Here is a 17,366-nt window from a genome sequence, read left to right as displayed (position 1 = left end):
AGCGAGCGATGAAAAGGTGAAAGTGATTGTGAGACACTAGTGACTATAAGATTCATTTCAGTTTCAGCTGTACTACAATGAAACTTATCTTTGAGTTGTTAGGGTAGTAGCTACCAAACTATTTTTAACATAAATAGGATTGTCTCCAAAATGCAAATGATTAGGCTCTTTTCTTCAAAACTGCAGAAGCTGCTCTCACCCCCTCCTTCGACCAACAGACAGTCCAAATGCAGCAGGCAGTTTAGGGGCCATTGTAGTATCTTGTGAGACCCCAAGGAAGTCCCAAGTCCTTAGAGCCCCAGCATGGCACAGAAGAGCATATGGAACTCTCCTTCCTTACTCCTTACACGCACCCTACATTGAAGGACTTAGAAGTATCAGGAGAGGATCAATGGCTGATAAGAGGCATTAAGGTTGGGAGAAGAGGATAGAGAGTCAAGTTCTGACTAATGAAGATGAGTTAGTGAAACTTGGACAACAGCAATCCCCAAAGCCACCTGCTTCCTGACCACCCACAGCAATCCCCAAAGCCGCCTGCTTCCCGACCACCCACAAACAGCAATCCCCAAAGCCGCCTGCTTCCCGACCACCCACAAACAGCAATCCCCAAAGCCGCCTGCTTCCCGACCACCCACAAACAGCAATCCCCAAAGCCGCCTGCTTCCCGACCACCCACACTTTCTACGCATGGGGACAGCTCTGAAATTCAGATGTCATTCTGTGCAAAGAAGAAAATCCAGACTGTATATGAAATAATCAAAAAAGCCAGGTATCGTCGACTTCACCTGGAATTAAGATTATATTTTCTGCCACTAGGCAGAATAGCAGCCCAAAATAAACAACAAGTTTAATTGTTGAGAACTCAAGTAACATGTCTGTACCTGCAAATTGTGAAATGTGTGCTGCAGACACCATAACACCACCCGCTATGTGGCCCTCAAATTCAAGAGCAACAAAACAAACAAAAACTCCAATTATTTATTCCACAATTAGGAATTTCACAGTGAATTTTACTCACCGGAAATGAAAGCACCCTCATCCTCGTACCACACTTATTCTTTGACTTTCATGCAAATACTTAGAAACAAACTAGGTATGAAAAGCGGGGATTGCATGTGTAATGAATTCCAGTCCATAAATATAACAATATCTTGTATCATTTATGGAGTTTACAGAGTCCATATCATATACATTAACTCAGTAAATCATGACAACAGCTCCATGAGGTAGGTATTACTGAATATACAGGTGAAGTACCTGAGACTTAGAGGTTGAGTAACATCTCCAAGGAAACACAGCTGGGACAAAACTGCAACTCAAACCCAGGTCCTCTGATACACATAATCGGTATGTATTATCACATATTATAAATGAAGAGAGAGACTAACTTATTTATAGTCAGTCAACCCACCAAGGGAAGAGAGAAATTAGGTCATTACACATGTCCCTCTAATTTTTCCTTAAAGTAGCTTTTAGAAATTGACTTCTTGACCTGTGGACCTGTTCATCTTTAAGTAGATGCTGGTGATTACTTCATTTTTATAAAATTAAATTTCAAATTAAACCCCTTTTGTTCACTGTTTTCCCTCATATTTTCAAATTCTGATGAACACAAAATTTAGGTAGAAGAGCAATATATATGTGAAAGGGAAAAAAACCTACATCAGATTCTGTTGCTCTTGGAACTTCCAAGACATGGTGCCCATATTGTTCATCTAAAGTTAAATACTTGAATACACTAACTTCTTTAGTAATGTATAACCTGGTATACGATAGGTATCGTTAAAATCTTACATGAATTCGTAACAAGAAAGCAGATAGTTACTGATAAGCATTTCAGGTTTATATAATTTTCTTGCTGACAGAGCACAGGTGGCTCAAACTTTACAAATCACATTTATCTAGTTGAATCCCAAATATTTTAGAAATAGATAGATTAACTGAAATTCAGATACACATACATAAATATAATATACCCTTAATATTAAAGACTTAGTCTCTGATCCAATTATTAACTTCTAGGTCTTGATTGATTTTACAATTTTAATTTCAGAGGAGTTAGGTAAAATTTTTGCTTACAGTAAAGCCTGGTTATTCATACAACTAACTGAGAATTTTCACTCATCTGATAATACAGGGGTGAAATGTTAAGACAGAACGACTTTGTGATTGAATGGAATAAATTTGATCAGCACACAATGAAAAAAGAAATCAACACAAGAAAGAAAGATGTATTTGAGAACATTTTTAATAAATAATGTGACAAAATTACTTTTCTGATTATTGGATTTTCAGTATGCAAAATTATGGCTAAAAATAAGAGGCTCCTTACATGAACATAATGAAAACAGTAATCACATGGATTGTTCCCTTAGTACTGCACACCCTTTCTATGGAACTTTTTCAAATTATCTAAATGAACAAGTTTAGTTTTTGGTGAACACCAGCCTTTTTTTTTGTGGTTCAGTTTTGTTTGGCTTTGTTTTCCACTGGGGTCAGACCTGATACCTATCTATCTATGAATAAATGTACATTTTTTTCTTCAAATAGCACCAATTATAAAATCAATGATATTCATAAAATGACAAAAAAGGATCACAGAAATCTACTAGTCAGAGGGCATCATTTGGCAATTGAAAGCAAGTAATGCCTCTATTAGAGATTTTAAGGAAATCTTGTACGTTTCGACATCGGCCACAACAAACTTAAACCTCTTTTTTTCTTTAAGTCCAGGAAAAGTAAGAACCATTTGGTTCATGGCCCACAATAAAGTATGCATGTTACTTCACCATCTGTTATCTTTCCAATATTCCAAATACAAACATAGAGCATTAACGAAACAGGTTAAAAACGCTTCTCAACATTTTTTTTTCAATAAGACAAAAAAGGTTAATAGTTACAATGGTTTACAAATAAAGTTTTAGTGATTGTGCTTTTAAAACCAAAAAAAAAAAAAAAGAGAGAGAGAGAGAGATTAAAAACAGTGCATTACAAAAACAAAAATCATACTTCCTTAAGTGGCACTTCTGAAAGTTGAACTGACACTACCAGAAGAAATTTAGGCCAGTTAAGACAGGGATGTTCTTACTCAATTGGTCATTAAAAACATCCACTTGTTTGTAATACGTATTTATAATTGCTTTTTGATTGAAAAATAGAACAAGGTTTTGCTAGGTTTACTTATGGCAATGACTAGACAACCAGAGATCCAACTGGCTTAGCCCTACTTATCCAAAAGTACATTTCCAATAAGAATATACTTCAATGATTGAAATGAAGACAAAATAAAATACCACCAGGGTTTGCAAAGAGTAAATATTTACAATGTTTCTACCCCATTCGAATTGTTTGTGGTTCTGCATTTGCTGTATTTTTAGTTTCTTCCAGCAAAGGGTAGTATGAAAAACTGATTTTAAAACCATGTTAAAATGAAATACGTTTTAATTTGCATTAGCAGTTGGCTATAGAAAGATTATACTTTGAGAGCCCTTGGCATGAGGTTGAATATCAACTTTGTATCTTTGATCAATATCTTGCTATAAATTAGCTTGGCATATAAGCAGTGCAATGCCATATCTCAGTGGCAAAATGCAAAAGAACAGTTTTGTTCCCTCTTGCTGGTGATGACTGAAGCAAGAAGTCAAAGCACTTTCCCTGCTGGAAGTAAGGTGTAATGGTTTGCTCCAACAGCAAGGGGAATAGGAAGGCTCTTTGTAGGGTTAGGGATCAAACAACAACAATAAAAACCCAATAAAGTTTTTAAAATGATACCCCAATAAGAGGAATAAAAACGACAATTTGTACACTCTGATTGCACTGAACATTTTATCTGGCGTCATGTGTCATCTGACAGGAGGCATCTTGAGTGATGATTTTCACATTAGATCTATCTCATAAGCCTCTTGGCTGTCTTCAGCTTTCAGTTTCCTGTAAGAGGTACGTTATTGTCACATGTGAAAATAAATCTTAAGAGGATTGTGTTATCTTTATTTATACGCATTTATTAGTATTATAATTTAATGTGTTTTTTCATTTATTCAATGGCCTATGTTGGAAAGTGCTCATGTCAACTAATTCATTCATCAACCTTAGTTGGTCTTCACAGCAAATTCAACAAGTACCAAACTGGGTTCTGCACAGTGCCTTGGTGTTGTGTGGGTGGGACACAGGGCTCTGGGAAGAGGGAAGGAATGTGTTGAGTTATCTACTCCCCTCAGCCCCAAGTCAACATTACAGCTCTGCTTTTGATGGTTCTAAATACTGGAGTTAACAGTAAGGCCATTCTGTTCCCCCAAAAGGCTACTTCTATTTTAAAATAAACTAAAACCTGAAAAACAACTTCTCTAACTGTTTGCAGGAGGAGAGTCTTTCTCATTCTAAACCTCAAAATCGAAATACATTGAGCTTTATAGAACTTTCAATTAGACATAATGGCCTATACATTTTCAGCTTCTATTATAAAAAAGTTATAATTTGACACATATTTATCTACTTGAGTTTAACCGTATTTATTTAAAAATTGTCCTCAAACCTTATCTTTTATTAAATTGAGAAAATATAATCTTTGAGTGGGTCGGGGGAGAATTTATGATATGTCAAGCCTAACAAGAGAGTATATCTTTGACTTAAGAAGTTTCCTCCAACTGGGGAGGTCAGTATCACAGACTAGGCATACACTTTCAGAAGTGTAAAGGTGAAGGACAGTTAGCCAAACCAGTCACATTACCCTGGTGTTGACTATGGCAACTTCCTCACTCACAACATATAACTCTGTCATCTTACTGGGTTTTTATAGCCTGCTACAATGCTATGAATTATAATAGCTCTAGATCAACAGCTCTTACTTAACAATGTGTTGCCATATGTTTCTTATCTGAAAATCTGCAAGTGAAGATAAACCCTAGATAAACAAATAAATTGCCATTAACATTGAAAACTTTGGAACACATTTCAAGAAAATTCTCAAATTCTCAGAACTTCAGTTTCTGCCATCATAGACATTAGAGTACTGAAAAGTTTGCGATAAAATAGTAACATTTCTGTACACTGATGAACTGGTAAAACAACTACAGTCTAACACTGGTAAACTTGAGGAAAAATTATAGATACCTCTAATTCTTCATTATTATCTTCTCCTCTTTCATATCCTCCAAGTACCTGCATTTCTGCAATATTTCTTCGACCTACATTTGCTTGTTCTCTTTGTCTGCTTCCTGATCCTCTTGATGACATTGAGCTTGAGGAACTGGGATCTCTGGGATTATTTGATGTTGGAAAAGTAGGTCTACAATAAGGTAGAATATCCTCTGTGTAATGAAATATAATAAATGCAGGTGAACACCATCATACACTTTCACTGTATATTGTATCACTCCTGTCTATCTGTAATTCTGAATAAGGAAGCATCAGTGATTTAAGGTATAAATGAGGACACTCTATAAGCATAATGAATAATGCAGCATAGTGTCTTGAAAATGAAAAGTATAAGCCTTGTTGTTTTCCTATTAGTAGTCAGGCATTTGGATTGATTCCACTCATAAGCTCTTGTCCATCTCAAACTCGCTAGAGACCAGTATCATTAAAAGAGGCAAACCAAACCTGGAGTCAGACTTGGCTTCCAATTCTGTCATTCACTATATGATCTCAGATTATTTTAGGCTTTAGTTTCCACTTTTCCCAAAAAAGTGGTGATAATATCTATACCTAGAGGGTTTCTGTCAGGCCTCTGTTCACACGGACACGTGAGACAGTTTTAGCATTGATATGAAAACAGATGAGATAATAAAATATCTATATAACTTAAAAAATGTTATTATAAGGAATTGGTAAAAATCAAGCCCAGTCTCCTAGAAATATCAAACAGAGCCAAGCCTGGGTTCACTCCACAGACACCAAAATATCAACCTCCACGTCAATGTACTATGTACATTGTGGAACTCTGAATCTTAGAAGCCTGCTATTGTTGCTAACTTCAATAAGCAAGCCACTCCAATTAATTTCTGTCTCCTGAATTTCTACCTCCTTACTGCTTGAAATTTGGTGCTACTTCTACTGATGCATCAGCCTCATTTCTCTCCGAAGTCTGCCAACTCTGCCTTTCAGACGACAAACACATAAATACCTAACTCTTTGGCATGCTTTTCCCCACCTCCCCCAAATGCTTCCTCTACTATTCACATTGCCTGAATGAAGCCTGATTTCCCCTGAAGTTCCCCCTAACGTTCTCTGTAGTGGAAGGGTAAGGAGGAAGGCTTGCCTCTAGCTCACCATCACCAGTTCTAAATCATTGCTCCTCTATCCTTGCACAAACACATCTCCACCTCTGAGGCCCAAGCCATCGTTTTTTGAAGCCAGTATAGTTTTCCTTGATAGCATCTTGTTCTTTCCATTCTACTCGTCACAACTTTCACTCCTAACCCACAGTTCTGACACAGGAGTTTCACAGTCCACGAGGATGACTGTTTCTGCAGCTTCTCTTCATAACACTTGATATCGTGTGACCATCATCCTCTGTCTCTGTTTCATCAACGGCTTTCTCTCTACTCACTTTAGTTTTCTCAAACTACAATATGATAAAATCTCTCTCTTGCTAAAAACTTTCTCCTTAAGACTGTGCTCTCCACGAAATCAACATCTTCTTTCTTTCCTCACCACTCATCCAAGCTTCTTGAGAAGCAATTTGGATTCAATATTGATAGTCACAATTCCCATTCGTTCTGCATCCCACTGAAATCTATTTATGCCTATATCACTACTATGAAACTGAGAAAACTGATAATGCTAACCATGTTTCCAGCCTTGTGTCCCTGGACTTCTTACTGCTCTTAATCGATGCAAATATTATTCGCTGAGCTGCTAGTTTTCCTTCCTCCCTGGTCAATCTTCTGTGAGCTCTTTTTATGAAGCGCCATGGATATGTTGATGCTCTACAGGTTTCTACTTTCAGCCTAATGTATATAATTCATATATATGTATAATAATTATATATACGTTATACATATATGTATGCATATCATTCATGTGTGTGCATGTGTGTGTGTGTGTGTGTATACATATATGAATGATATAGTTTGGATATTTGTCCCTGCCCAAATCTCATGTTGAATTGTAATCCCCACTGTTGGAGGTGGGGCCAGGTGGTAGATGCCTGGATCATGGAGGCAGATCCCTCATGGATCGCTTGGGCCATCCCCTTGATGATAGGTGAGCTCTCGCTCTGAGTTCACACAAGATCCGGTGGTTTAAAAGTATGAGGCACCTCCGTCCCACTCTCTCTCTCTCTTGCTCCTGCTTTCACCATGTGATGTGCCTATTCCGCCTTCACCTTCCGCCATGATTCTAAGCTTCCTGAGGTCTCCTCAGAAACCAAACAGATGTCAACACCATGTTTCCTATAAAGGCTGCAGAACATTTAGCCAATTAAATCTCTTTCTTTTATAAATTACTCAGTCTCAGGTTTTTCTTTATAGAAATGCAAGAATGGCTTAATACTGTATACATATTTTTTCTTCTACTGACCCTAGGTGATTTTACCCAGTCTCACAGATTACAACCCTTTCTAAAATATCACTGTCATAAGGGGAGGTATTTTGTCTGCTTTGTGTGCTGATATACTTTCAACTTGACCTATAACACGTCATTAATAAATTGTTTTCCATTATTTTCATCATGCTGAATCATTAATTTATATTTTTAATTCCTAAACTATGCCTCAAACCTTAGGCTCCTATAGGCACCCCAACTGAACCCCTACTCTTGCATGTTCCTCAAACGCAACCTGTTGAACATTGACCTCACAATGCGCACTCCCTGAGATGTCTCCCTTTGCTATATTCTCTAAGACAGTGAATGACATCACCAATCATTAAGATATGCAAGACAGAAAATTGAAATTATTATATATTTTTCCCTTTCAGCAACCTTTCCATACATCTTAAGTGTATCCTTTCCACACAGTCCAACATACAACAAGTAAGGTTGATTTTGACTCTAAAAAGTTTCTTGGATTTTCTGAGTCACCCATCCTTGCTCCTATAGCGTGGTTTATATTTTCTACATTTCTTGTCTGGGGGTTGCACACATCTTCAAACATCCTTGAGCTATTCCCCTCTAAACTGTCTTCACTCAGCCACTTTCCTCTTATAAAATCTGTAGTCTCTCTTCATGTACCTCAAGAGCTTCATCTTTGACCACTTTTATTATGTAGTGCTGAATTTCTTACAGTTTCCTCAATAGACCTTCAAGCTTTTTATGCAGATTATCCACCTAAATAAATCCTCTTTTCTTAGGAAAGAGATCTTTCCTAACATTCTCTCAGAGTCCTGAGTGAATTCTCTCTCTTCTGGACTCTCAAATATCATGGCACTATGAAGGTTATACTGAATACAAAAATATCTATGAATTTATAATTATCTGTCCCTCTCTCCCTGACTAAAAGCCCCTTGAAGTCAAGGTTTATGCTTATACATAAATCTCAGGATTTAGTACAATGCTTAATAACACAGTAAGTATTTGATATATGTAGAAATAAATTGAACTAACGGAGGCAAATGTCAGCAAAATGATCAGACATTCAAGTCCAAAAGACCACTCTCCTTAATTAAAAATAATCATGCATTATACACATAAATCAGGATGCCTCTTTCACTATAAACAATTTAAACTGAATTATGAAGGTGAAAATTACAGCAATGCATACAAATGATCATTTAATGGCATATATACATAGGGTTATGATTCAAATAAAAACTTGGAAAAGCAGAGCATATAAAATAATAACTCGTCAGTGTACCTCAGTGATTTCCATGATTCCATGGGTTCCTTGTTTCTAGACTAATGGTCTAGTCTTAGTTTGTTTGATAGAAATATTTTATAGCAGAAAGGACAACTTACTAAATTTCTGAAGATTGATTTTTAAAAATTTTGTCTCTGTTTTCTAAATCTGCATACAAGATATTTTCAGGTTTGTAAAATTTCCTTCTGAAGAATAATCTCACCTACTTTTTAATTTTTTAAAATATTTATTTATTTATTTATTTATTTATTTATTTATTATTTTCCAAGACAGAGTCTTGCTCTGTTGCCCAGACCTGGAGTGCAATGGTATGATCTTGGCTCACTCCAATCTCCTCCTTCTGGGTTCAAGCAATTCTCCTGCCTCAGCCTCCCGAGTAGCTGGGATTACAGGTGCACACAATCACATCTGGCTATTTTTTTTATTTTCACCATGTTGGCCAGGCTGGTCTCGAACTCCTGACCTTGTGATCCACCCACCTTGGCCTCCCAAAGTGCTGGGATTACAGGCATGAATCACCATGCCCAGCCAACTTTTAATGAAGCCTTCTTATAAGCAGGAATTGCTCCATACTTTCTGGCCAGATATAGACCTCGCAATTTACATCATCACATTCTATTTATGAATCACTATGTGGAGTTGAGTCCCACTGTGTCAAAAATTCAGAGCCAGATCAACTTTGGGTAAACTGAGAAAAATAAGTAAGTTTTTCAAGCTTTGGATTGTGGTGATGTTATCAAGGACATTGTGGTCACACAATAGAGGCATCAGCCTGAAATGCACAGCTTTATTTATCACCTCACTTCGGAGTCTATGCCTGGATTAGGAGTTCATGCTGCAGTCACAGAACAAAGAGAAATTGCCCTCTGTGTTGAAAACAAGTTAGCTAATGACCAGATGTCCATAATAAATACAACAATACACTGAAGTCAGATCTTACCACAATATATCTATTAACATACAGTAGTTAAGTGCCCCGTAGGTTTTTAAGTTTCATTCCCCATCACTCTTTGCTGATTCCTCAACTAATAATCTTCCGTTTCTTGTGTTTCTTCCTCCAACATGGCTTCTTCTCTTTAGTCTATAATAATGTTCAAATCCACAATCCTAAATCATTTCCAGTGATTTGGCCTTTCTGTCAAACCCTATCCCAAGATTTCCTCCTCACCTCAAACTTCCAAAAAGAGCTTGTGCTCATCACCTCTCTTCCAAAATTTCCATTCACTTTCCAACCCCATACAGTCTGGCTTTTATTCTGACCCACAAACAACATATTGCAAGATCCCTTTTTTCCTCGCTTGGTTTACATTCAACTTTCACCACTGTGGCATTTTATACGCCTTCCTGTCTGAAAATTTCCCACCCCATTCTTTATAGGACACTATTTTCAATAGCTTTTGGATATCTTGATTATTAAATCTCTGGGTCGGTCAATCTGTTTCCTTCTTAGGATGTTGCTTATCTGCCTATTCTCTAAGTATAATCATCGTTGACTAGTGGTGTGTTGGAGCAGGCTCAATATTTCACAATAGCTGATTATATTCGTCTCTTCCTACCTGCACATTCAGTGACTTGAAATTGGCAATTTTGAGAGTATTCATGCAACAGAAGTAAGCAAATGGCTACAAATTAGGGTTTGGTTTTGTTTTCTTCCTGGATAGCTGATTGATAAATAGTTACCGGCATTATCTCTGCTGAAATTCAGACTTTGTCATTCACATAATTATCACCTCTGTGTTGTGGGTTCTAAAATCCACTCTGTCCTCACAACCTTTCTTCTCACCTTTAAACCTAATTCTCTACATTTTTGTTGTGATTTTTACTATCTGTGTTCTTGTCGGCATTTTAATCCATTCAAAACTGCAATAATTTTCCCCATGAAATTTAACATTTTCCCTCTTCTTTATTTTATTTTTTTTACATTGGTTAATACAATCATGTTCTACTGGTCATTCAGGGCCACCTAGTCAACCTATGAATAACTTTTTTTGTTTACTCTGTTATTTCATCTTACCTTTGAACATTCAATTAGCCACCAAGTCCTGTTGGGCCTCTCTCTGAAGTGTCTGTATAGGCTGATCCTTCCTGCTCTTCTGAGCTATTTTAATTCAGTGCTTTCATATTTTATACTTAGAGTGTTACTGTAATGTTTCTGACACCTTCATCTACTGGTTTCCAGTCTCTTCCTCCACTGTATAGTGCTGCCAGTTATTTTTCTAAAACATATCTGATTATGTCATTTCTCACTCAGAATTCCTTGTTGGCTCACAACTGCCCTTGTTATAAATCTCAAACCCTTCAGAATAGTATCCCTGGCCTTTGCAACTTGGCCTAACCACCTTTCTAGTTTTATTTTTCACCCAGGATACAGAGCAGTTGTGCGATCTCAGCTGACTGCCGTCTTGACCTCCCAGGTGCAAGCCATCCTCCCACCTCAGCCTCCCGAGTAGCTAGGACTACAGGCATGTGCCACTATGCCCAGCTAATTTTTGTATTTTTTACAGAGATGGTCTCTGGCCCCAAATATTCAATTCTCCGGCCAAAGTGGAAACCATTGTTCACCAAACATTCATTTTCACACCTTCATGTTCTTTTCTTATTTCTTTTCCCCGATATCCCTTCTCCCACTTTAACCTTGGGAAATCATGCTTTCCTTTAAAATCTAACTCAATTGGCACCTCTCCAGGTGAGGTTGAGTATAAAGTCATATACTGGAGTGAATCGTACTGAAATTATTCGAGTACATGCCTATCTCCTCCATTGCAGAGCAAATGTCTTAATCTTACCACTTTTTACATGGCCATATAGAGCCTAACTGTATGCCCTGCAAACACACTCAATCTATGTTTATTTGCTGCTTGACTGGATGGGTACCTTGGATGAGATGAGTCTTTGCTGGTGGAAGGTCTCGTTTTGCTGCCTTGTTTCCGCGTCCCTTCCCGTCATTTTGCTGTTCCTGTGCTTCTCTGGGGTCGCCTGGATTTGTTCGCATGTCAGCAACTTGTCTTCCATCCGATACTTCTCTCCCCTTGTAACTGCTTCCTTTTCTGTCTGATGATCTGTCTGTTCTTGCATCTATAGAAGGGAGTTTTGGCACCACTACAGGTCGTACTTCCAGCTGTGTCTTGGATTGGGCAGTAGGTGACTTTATAGCAGGTGGCGGCACAGGAGGTGGTGGAAGATCTAAAAAGAAACATTAAAAATACTGCTGTAGAAAGTCTGCTGCTTATAAAATGATCAAACATTTGAATTATCATTGGAGCCACAGTCCCCTATGAGATACTATATCTTAAACGAACTAGAATACTTGAAGGTACCCAAAGAAAAATACTCCCTTTTTTAAAATTTATGTTTATTTATTTATTTATTTTGAGACAGGGTCTTACTCTGTCATTCAGGCTACGGTGCAGTTGTGCAGTCTCAGCTCACTGCAGCCTTGACCTCCCGGCTGCGAGCAATCCTCCCCTCTCAGCCTCACGAGTAGCTAGGACTATAGGCGTGCACCACCACACCTGGCTACGTTTTGTGTTTTTTGTAGAGATGGGGTTTTGCCACGTTGCCTAGGCTGGTCTCAAACTCCTGGACTCAACTGATCTGTCCACCTTGGCTTCCTAAAGTGCTAGAACTACAGGCGTGAGCCACTGCACCCAGCCAAGACCAACACTTTTAATGTACTCTTGTTATCTAGCACAGAACTATTGAATGACAAAGTTGGGACTTAATGACATCTGCTCCTGGGATAGCTAACACTGGGTATATGTACTGTAACTTTCTCTCTCCCAAGTATGGCAGAGCTTCCTATCTGATTTCAGTATAACACTGCTAGTACCAGATGCATGCCTTTGCTCCTCAGAGAATCACTTCAAATTGATTGAGGTGGTACTTGAGTTGAGACTTATTTGCTATCTCTAATCTAGCCTAAATCTCTTCTTATTTTGTGGAGAAGGAAGCTCAAATATGCAGACCTTAAGCTACTGTGCAATCTCAAAGCTAGATATAATCAGAACCAGGACTAACCAATGGTTCAGTGTTCTTTATATTACTACATTCAATTGCATGTTTATAATCTACTATTCATTGATGGCATCTCACCATTTTGTTTGTATACCCAGAGGTTTTAAACCAGATAATTACTGGTATAAATATATGTTAATTTCATCTACACACACACACACACACACACACACACATACACACACACACAGTTATTTCTAGTTGTGGTTACACCTTAAGTAATACATATTACATATCATGTAACTTATATAATTTAATTTCTTCCATTTTTTTGAGACGAAGTTTTGCTTTGTTGCCTAGGCTGGAGTGCAGTTGTGTGATCTCGGCTCACTGCAGCCTCTGTCTCTGATCAAGTGATCCTCCCACCTCAGCCTCCTGAGTAACTGGGACTACAGGCACATGCCACCACACCTGATTAATTTTTGTAGTTTTTGTAGAGACAGGGTTTCGCTATCTTGCCCAGGCTGGTCTCGAACTCCTATGCTCAAGCCAATCACCCACTTTGATCTCCTAAAGTGCTGGGATTATAGCCATGAGCCACCACGCCCAGCCTATAATTCAATTTTGTATATCATAGATATACTTAAGCATGAAAGTAGGCATAAAAGTTGATATCTAGAAAAAAATTTTTTAATCAGTGCTATCTTTAAAAATCATTCCTCCCAGGAGAAAGGAAATATGTATCCTAATATTATTTGGTAATTTAGTAGAAGAGTAAGGGTAGATACTAAGTTTCGGTTATTCTGGCTGTAGTATGGGGGATGTATTAACAAGAAAAGCTTCAATTCAAGAGCTCAAGAGATTATTATAATAACTCACATAATTAATGATAGGTGATAAAATGTTATTGGTGGCTGTCCGGATGGAGAGGAAAAGACACGTTTGAGATTAAGGGAGAAAAATCAATATTATTTCAGGATCAATGAAATACAGTACAGGGGTGGGGGGAGGAAAGAATCTAAGATGACTTTTAGGATTTTTGTCATAGTTGGCTTGGTGAATGAAAAGAACATCGCTGAAGGTATAGAATGCAGCAAAAGGGAGATGTTTGTGAAGGAAGACTATAAGTTCAGTTTTAAAAAAGTGAATAGGAAGAGCCTTTGAAGTATCAAAATAGAAAGGTACAACAGGTATTTGTAAATAAAATCTGAATTTCAAGAGAGATCAAAACCAGAGATACGGAGATTTTGGAATTATCAGCATAGCTATGTTTTTAAGTCCTGTCTTTAGAAATGGTAACGTTTTCACATTTCTAGAGTAATGTCTAGAATAAACTAAAACACATTCATAAAACATCTATTGCATGCTTAGTATTATAAAATTAGCCTTAAGATTTTAAATTAAAAAATACATATTTACATGGTAAAAAATTCAGTAGGAGTTTAAACTTGAAAGAACAACCTCCATGGTGTGTATGTGCCACATTTTCTTAATCCACTCTATCATTGATGGACATTTGGGTTGGTTCCAAATCTTTGCTATTGTGAATAGTGCCGCAATAAACATACATGTGCATGTGTCTTTATAGCAGCATAATTTATAATCCTTTGGGTATATACCCAGTAATGGGGTTGCTGGGTCAAATGGTATTTCTAGTTCAAGATCCCTGAGGAATCGCCACACTGACTTCCACAATACCTAATGTTAAATGACGAGTTGATGGGTGCAGCACACCAACATGGCACATGTATACATATGTAACTAACCTGCACGTTGTGCACATGTACCCTAAAACTTCAAGTATAAAAAATTAAAAAATGAAACAACCTCCATACCTCCCCATCTCCATTTTAAATCCCTAGTATTGACTATGCAGAGGTAAGGGGCTTGAATGGTTTTCTATAGATCATTCCTGAAGTTATTTATAAAGCAGGGCTGTCAAGTCTCATAACTGCAGGCAGCACCGTTCATATCAAGGACTATATAAAATAGTCACACCTGGGATGACACAGAGTGCCTGTCTTCCCATTCACATGTGGTGACCAGATAAAAAGGACCACACACACACAGAGACAGCCTTCCTTCTTTACCAACATGAATGGATTGCACTTTTTTCACCTAACCAGGTAGTTATACAAATTTCCATATGTTTACATAGGGCTTTACTCTTTTTTGGAAAAGTTTGCCTAATGTTATATTCTATGACTACATCATTATTTTTTAGCCAATCCCTAGAGAGAAATATTCTGGTTGTTTCCAGATATTTTATTATTATTGACACTGGGCCATTGACTGTCATTTACATGTACCAGCATGAGAAATTGTTAAATACTAAAATTGTGTTTTGAAGATTCTTAGTATAACAGCAAATTAATGGCCCTAAGAAGCATCAGTTTTAACCAAGTGTTTCTCATAATTACATATTTTTAAAAAATAAATGAAACTTTTTTGTTCCATAAATATACAATTTTTTGAAACTTATTTTCTTTTGGCATTATATGCTACAGCTAAGGTGTTAGAATCATTGTATTAGTTTTGAAAACAGTCTGAGTTGCCATCTTAGTACCTATCAGCTGTTTTACTTAGGAATGATTATAAAAAGTGATCACACTTTTACTTGCATTCTTTTGTTAGTGGTTTTCTGGCTTGCCATGTTCGAGTATCATATAAATAGATTCAACAGGTTAGCCAAAATGGTAGCCAATTATAGCCAAGAGCACTAATTCTCCCTCTGATTTTACAAAATCAAGTTTTTTGTCTTGCAACATGGATCGACAGTGTCACAAGTGTGTGTTTTTCCTCCTTTGTCTACTTTTAACAGATTTTTCAAAAAATAATACATAAAAATAAGTACTATGATGTCCCCTCCCTTGATGTTACTTATTATTAAAGATAACCAAAAAGAGAGAGTTAGAAAACAGGCTGTATCAAGTAGCCTAAAGCCAAAGGACCCAAGGCAGAATGATTTTAAGTTCAGACTGAGCCTAGGATTGGCAATAAGGGGAGAAAAGTCTAATTCAGAACATACCAAGAAGCAGAGAGAGTGAGTGACTGCAGGCTCATTTCTGCACTATCTGCTTGCTATAAACTGAAATTGGATTGCGAACACAGATTATCAGGAAGCTGATGACTGCCACTATCATCAAATCATAAAATGTCTGGGCCTTTAAGATATCAAAACTGATGACTACCACTATCTTAACATCATACAAAGTCTTGGGAATATATGACTCATGAGACAAAATCTGTCACTAGATGTTCTAGATAGGTGTTATTTATAACACAAGTTAAAAAGAGAAGAGAACCTGATGGTAATTTAAAGAATTCTAACTTCCTATATATATTTGTCACTGTATCTAATTGACAATTAGAGAGGGAAATGTTGACAGGTTTCTTATATAAACAGATTGCCAAATAAATTCTTTCTTAGGTATTATAAAATATCACCAAGCAGGGATATCCCTGCTTACGAGGCCAGGGATTATTAGAGTATAAACAATCCTGTATTCCACATAGTGATATATAGTGCTTGCACCCAATTCGTACCATGAGTCGTACAAACTGGATTTCACAAATTGGATTGTGCACTTGTTTTGTGTGTGTGTGTGTGTAGACTTTATGTAATCTTATAAACACTCATTCTTTCTACAAGACTTTCCAAATAATAGTATAATGCATGTAAAGTAACATACAAGAACACGTGCATTCAGACAACTCGGACAACGTTAACTTGCTATAGAGATCTAGCACTTTCTTTACTTAACTGCTTCAAGTCCTCAGACCTTGTAATTAATGATAAATCAAGTCAAAATAACATCATTCCGAAGAGGGTGGTGAATTTATAATTTATGAAAAGTAGCAATGGAGAAATAATGTAGATTTGGTTTTTAAATCAACTATGTAAATGCATTAGAGAGGTTGAAGAGAGAGGATGGAAAGAATCTATTAGGAGGTCCTAGAAATGCACTTTTACTCAATAAAACTCTGGCTAATAAATATTCATATACCCAAATCCTACCCTTTAGCTGGGTTAAACTTGTAAGAGGCAAATATGGAATAAATAAATCATTAGATACCGCCTTTCAGTGTGACTGTAGCATGCAGTACTCTCCTTTGCATCGAGTTCTCCCTGAGTGCTTACGAGGCCTTGGATTTGAGGACATAGCAAGATTTGGCCACAATGCCAGCTGTTAGGGGCTGGCGCACTGTTACGGGCTGAATTGTGCCCCCTTAAAATTCAAATGTTGAAGTCTGAACCCCCAGTACCTCAGAATGTGACTGTATTTGGAGTGCTTAAAGAGGTAATGAAGTTAAAATGAGGTCACCAGGGTAGGTCCTAATCCATTATAACTGATGTTATTACAAGAGGAGATTAGGACACACACATACACTGGGGGAAGATCAGGTGAAGACACAAGGAGAAGATAGCCATCTCCCAGCCAAGGAGAGAGGCCTCAGAAGAAACCATTCCTACTGACACCTTGATCTTAAACTTCTGGTTTCCAGAACTGTGAAAAAATAAATTTCTGTTTTTTAAGCCACCTTGTCTGTGGCACTTTGTTATGGCGGCCCTAGCAAACTAATACAAGGATTAACTGAGAAGGATCACCACAAATTA

General features: G+C 37.3%; 1 protein-coding gene across 7 annotated transcripts in view; it reads right to left on the bottom strand.

Moving 5' to 3' along the window:
* Window positions 1-964: 964 nt before the first annotated feature.
* Window positions 965-17,366, bottom strand: part of ROBO1 (roundabout guidance receptor 1) — a 1,209,916-nt gene continuing 1,193,514 nt past the window's right edge. For all 7 annotated transcript variants that reach the window (XM_055259183.2, XM_055259184.2, XM_063630535.1 and 4 more), the window contains 3 exons: window positions 11,669-11,977; window positions 5,110-5,306; window positions 965-3,927 (listed from right to left, as the gene is read on the bottom strand). In XM_055259183.2, the coding sequence (XP_055115158.2) occupies window positions 3,913-3,927; window positions 5,110-5,306; window positions 11,669-11,977 (521 nt within the window). In that variant the 3' untranslated portion in view covers window positions 965-3,912. The remainder of the gene's footprint in view (window positions 3,928-5,109; window positions 5,307-11,668; window positions 11,978-17,366) is intronic.

This window comes from Symphalangus syndactylus, chromosome 21 (genome assembly GCF_028878055.3).
Source record: "Symphalangus syndactylus isolate Jambi chromosome 21, NHGRI_mSymSyn1-v2.1_pri, whole genome shotgun sequence".
Lineage (NCBI taxonomy): Eukaryota > Metazoa > Chordata > Mammalia > Primates > Hylobatidae > Symphalangus > Symphalangus syndactylus.
This window is presented reverse-complemented; position numbering and strand designations above follow the sequence as displayed.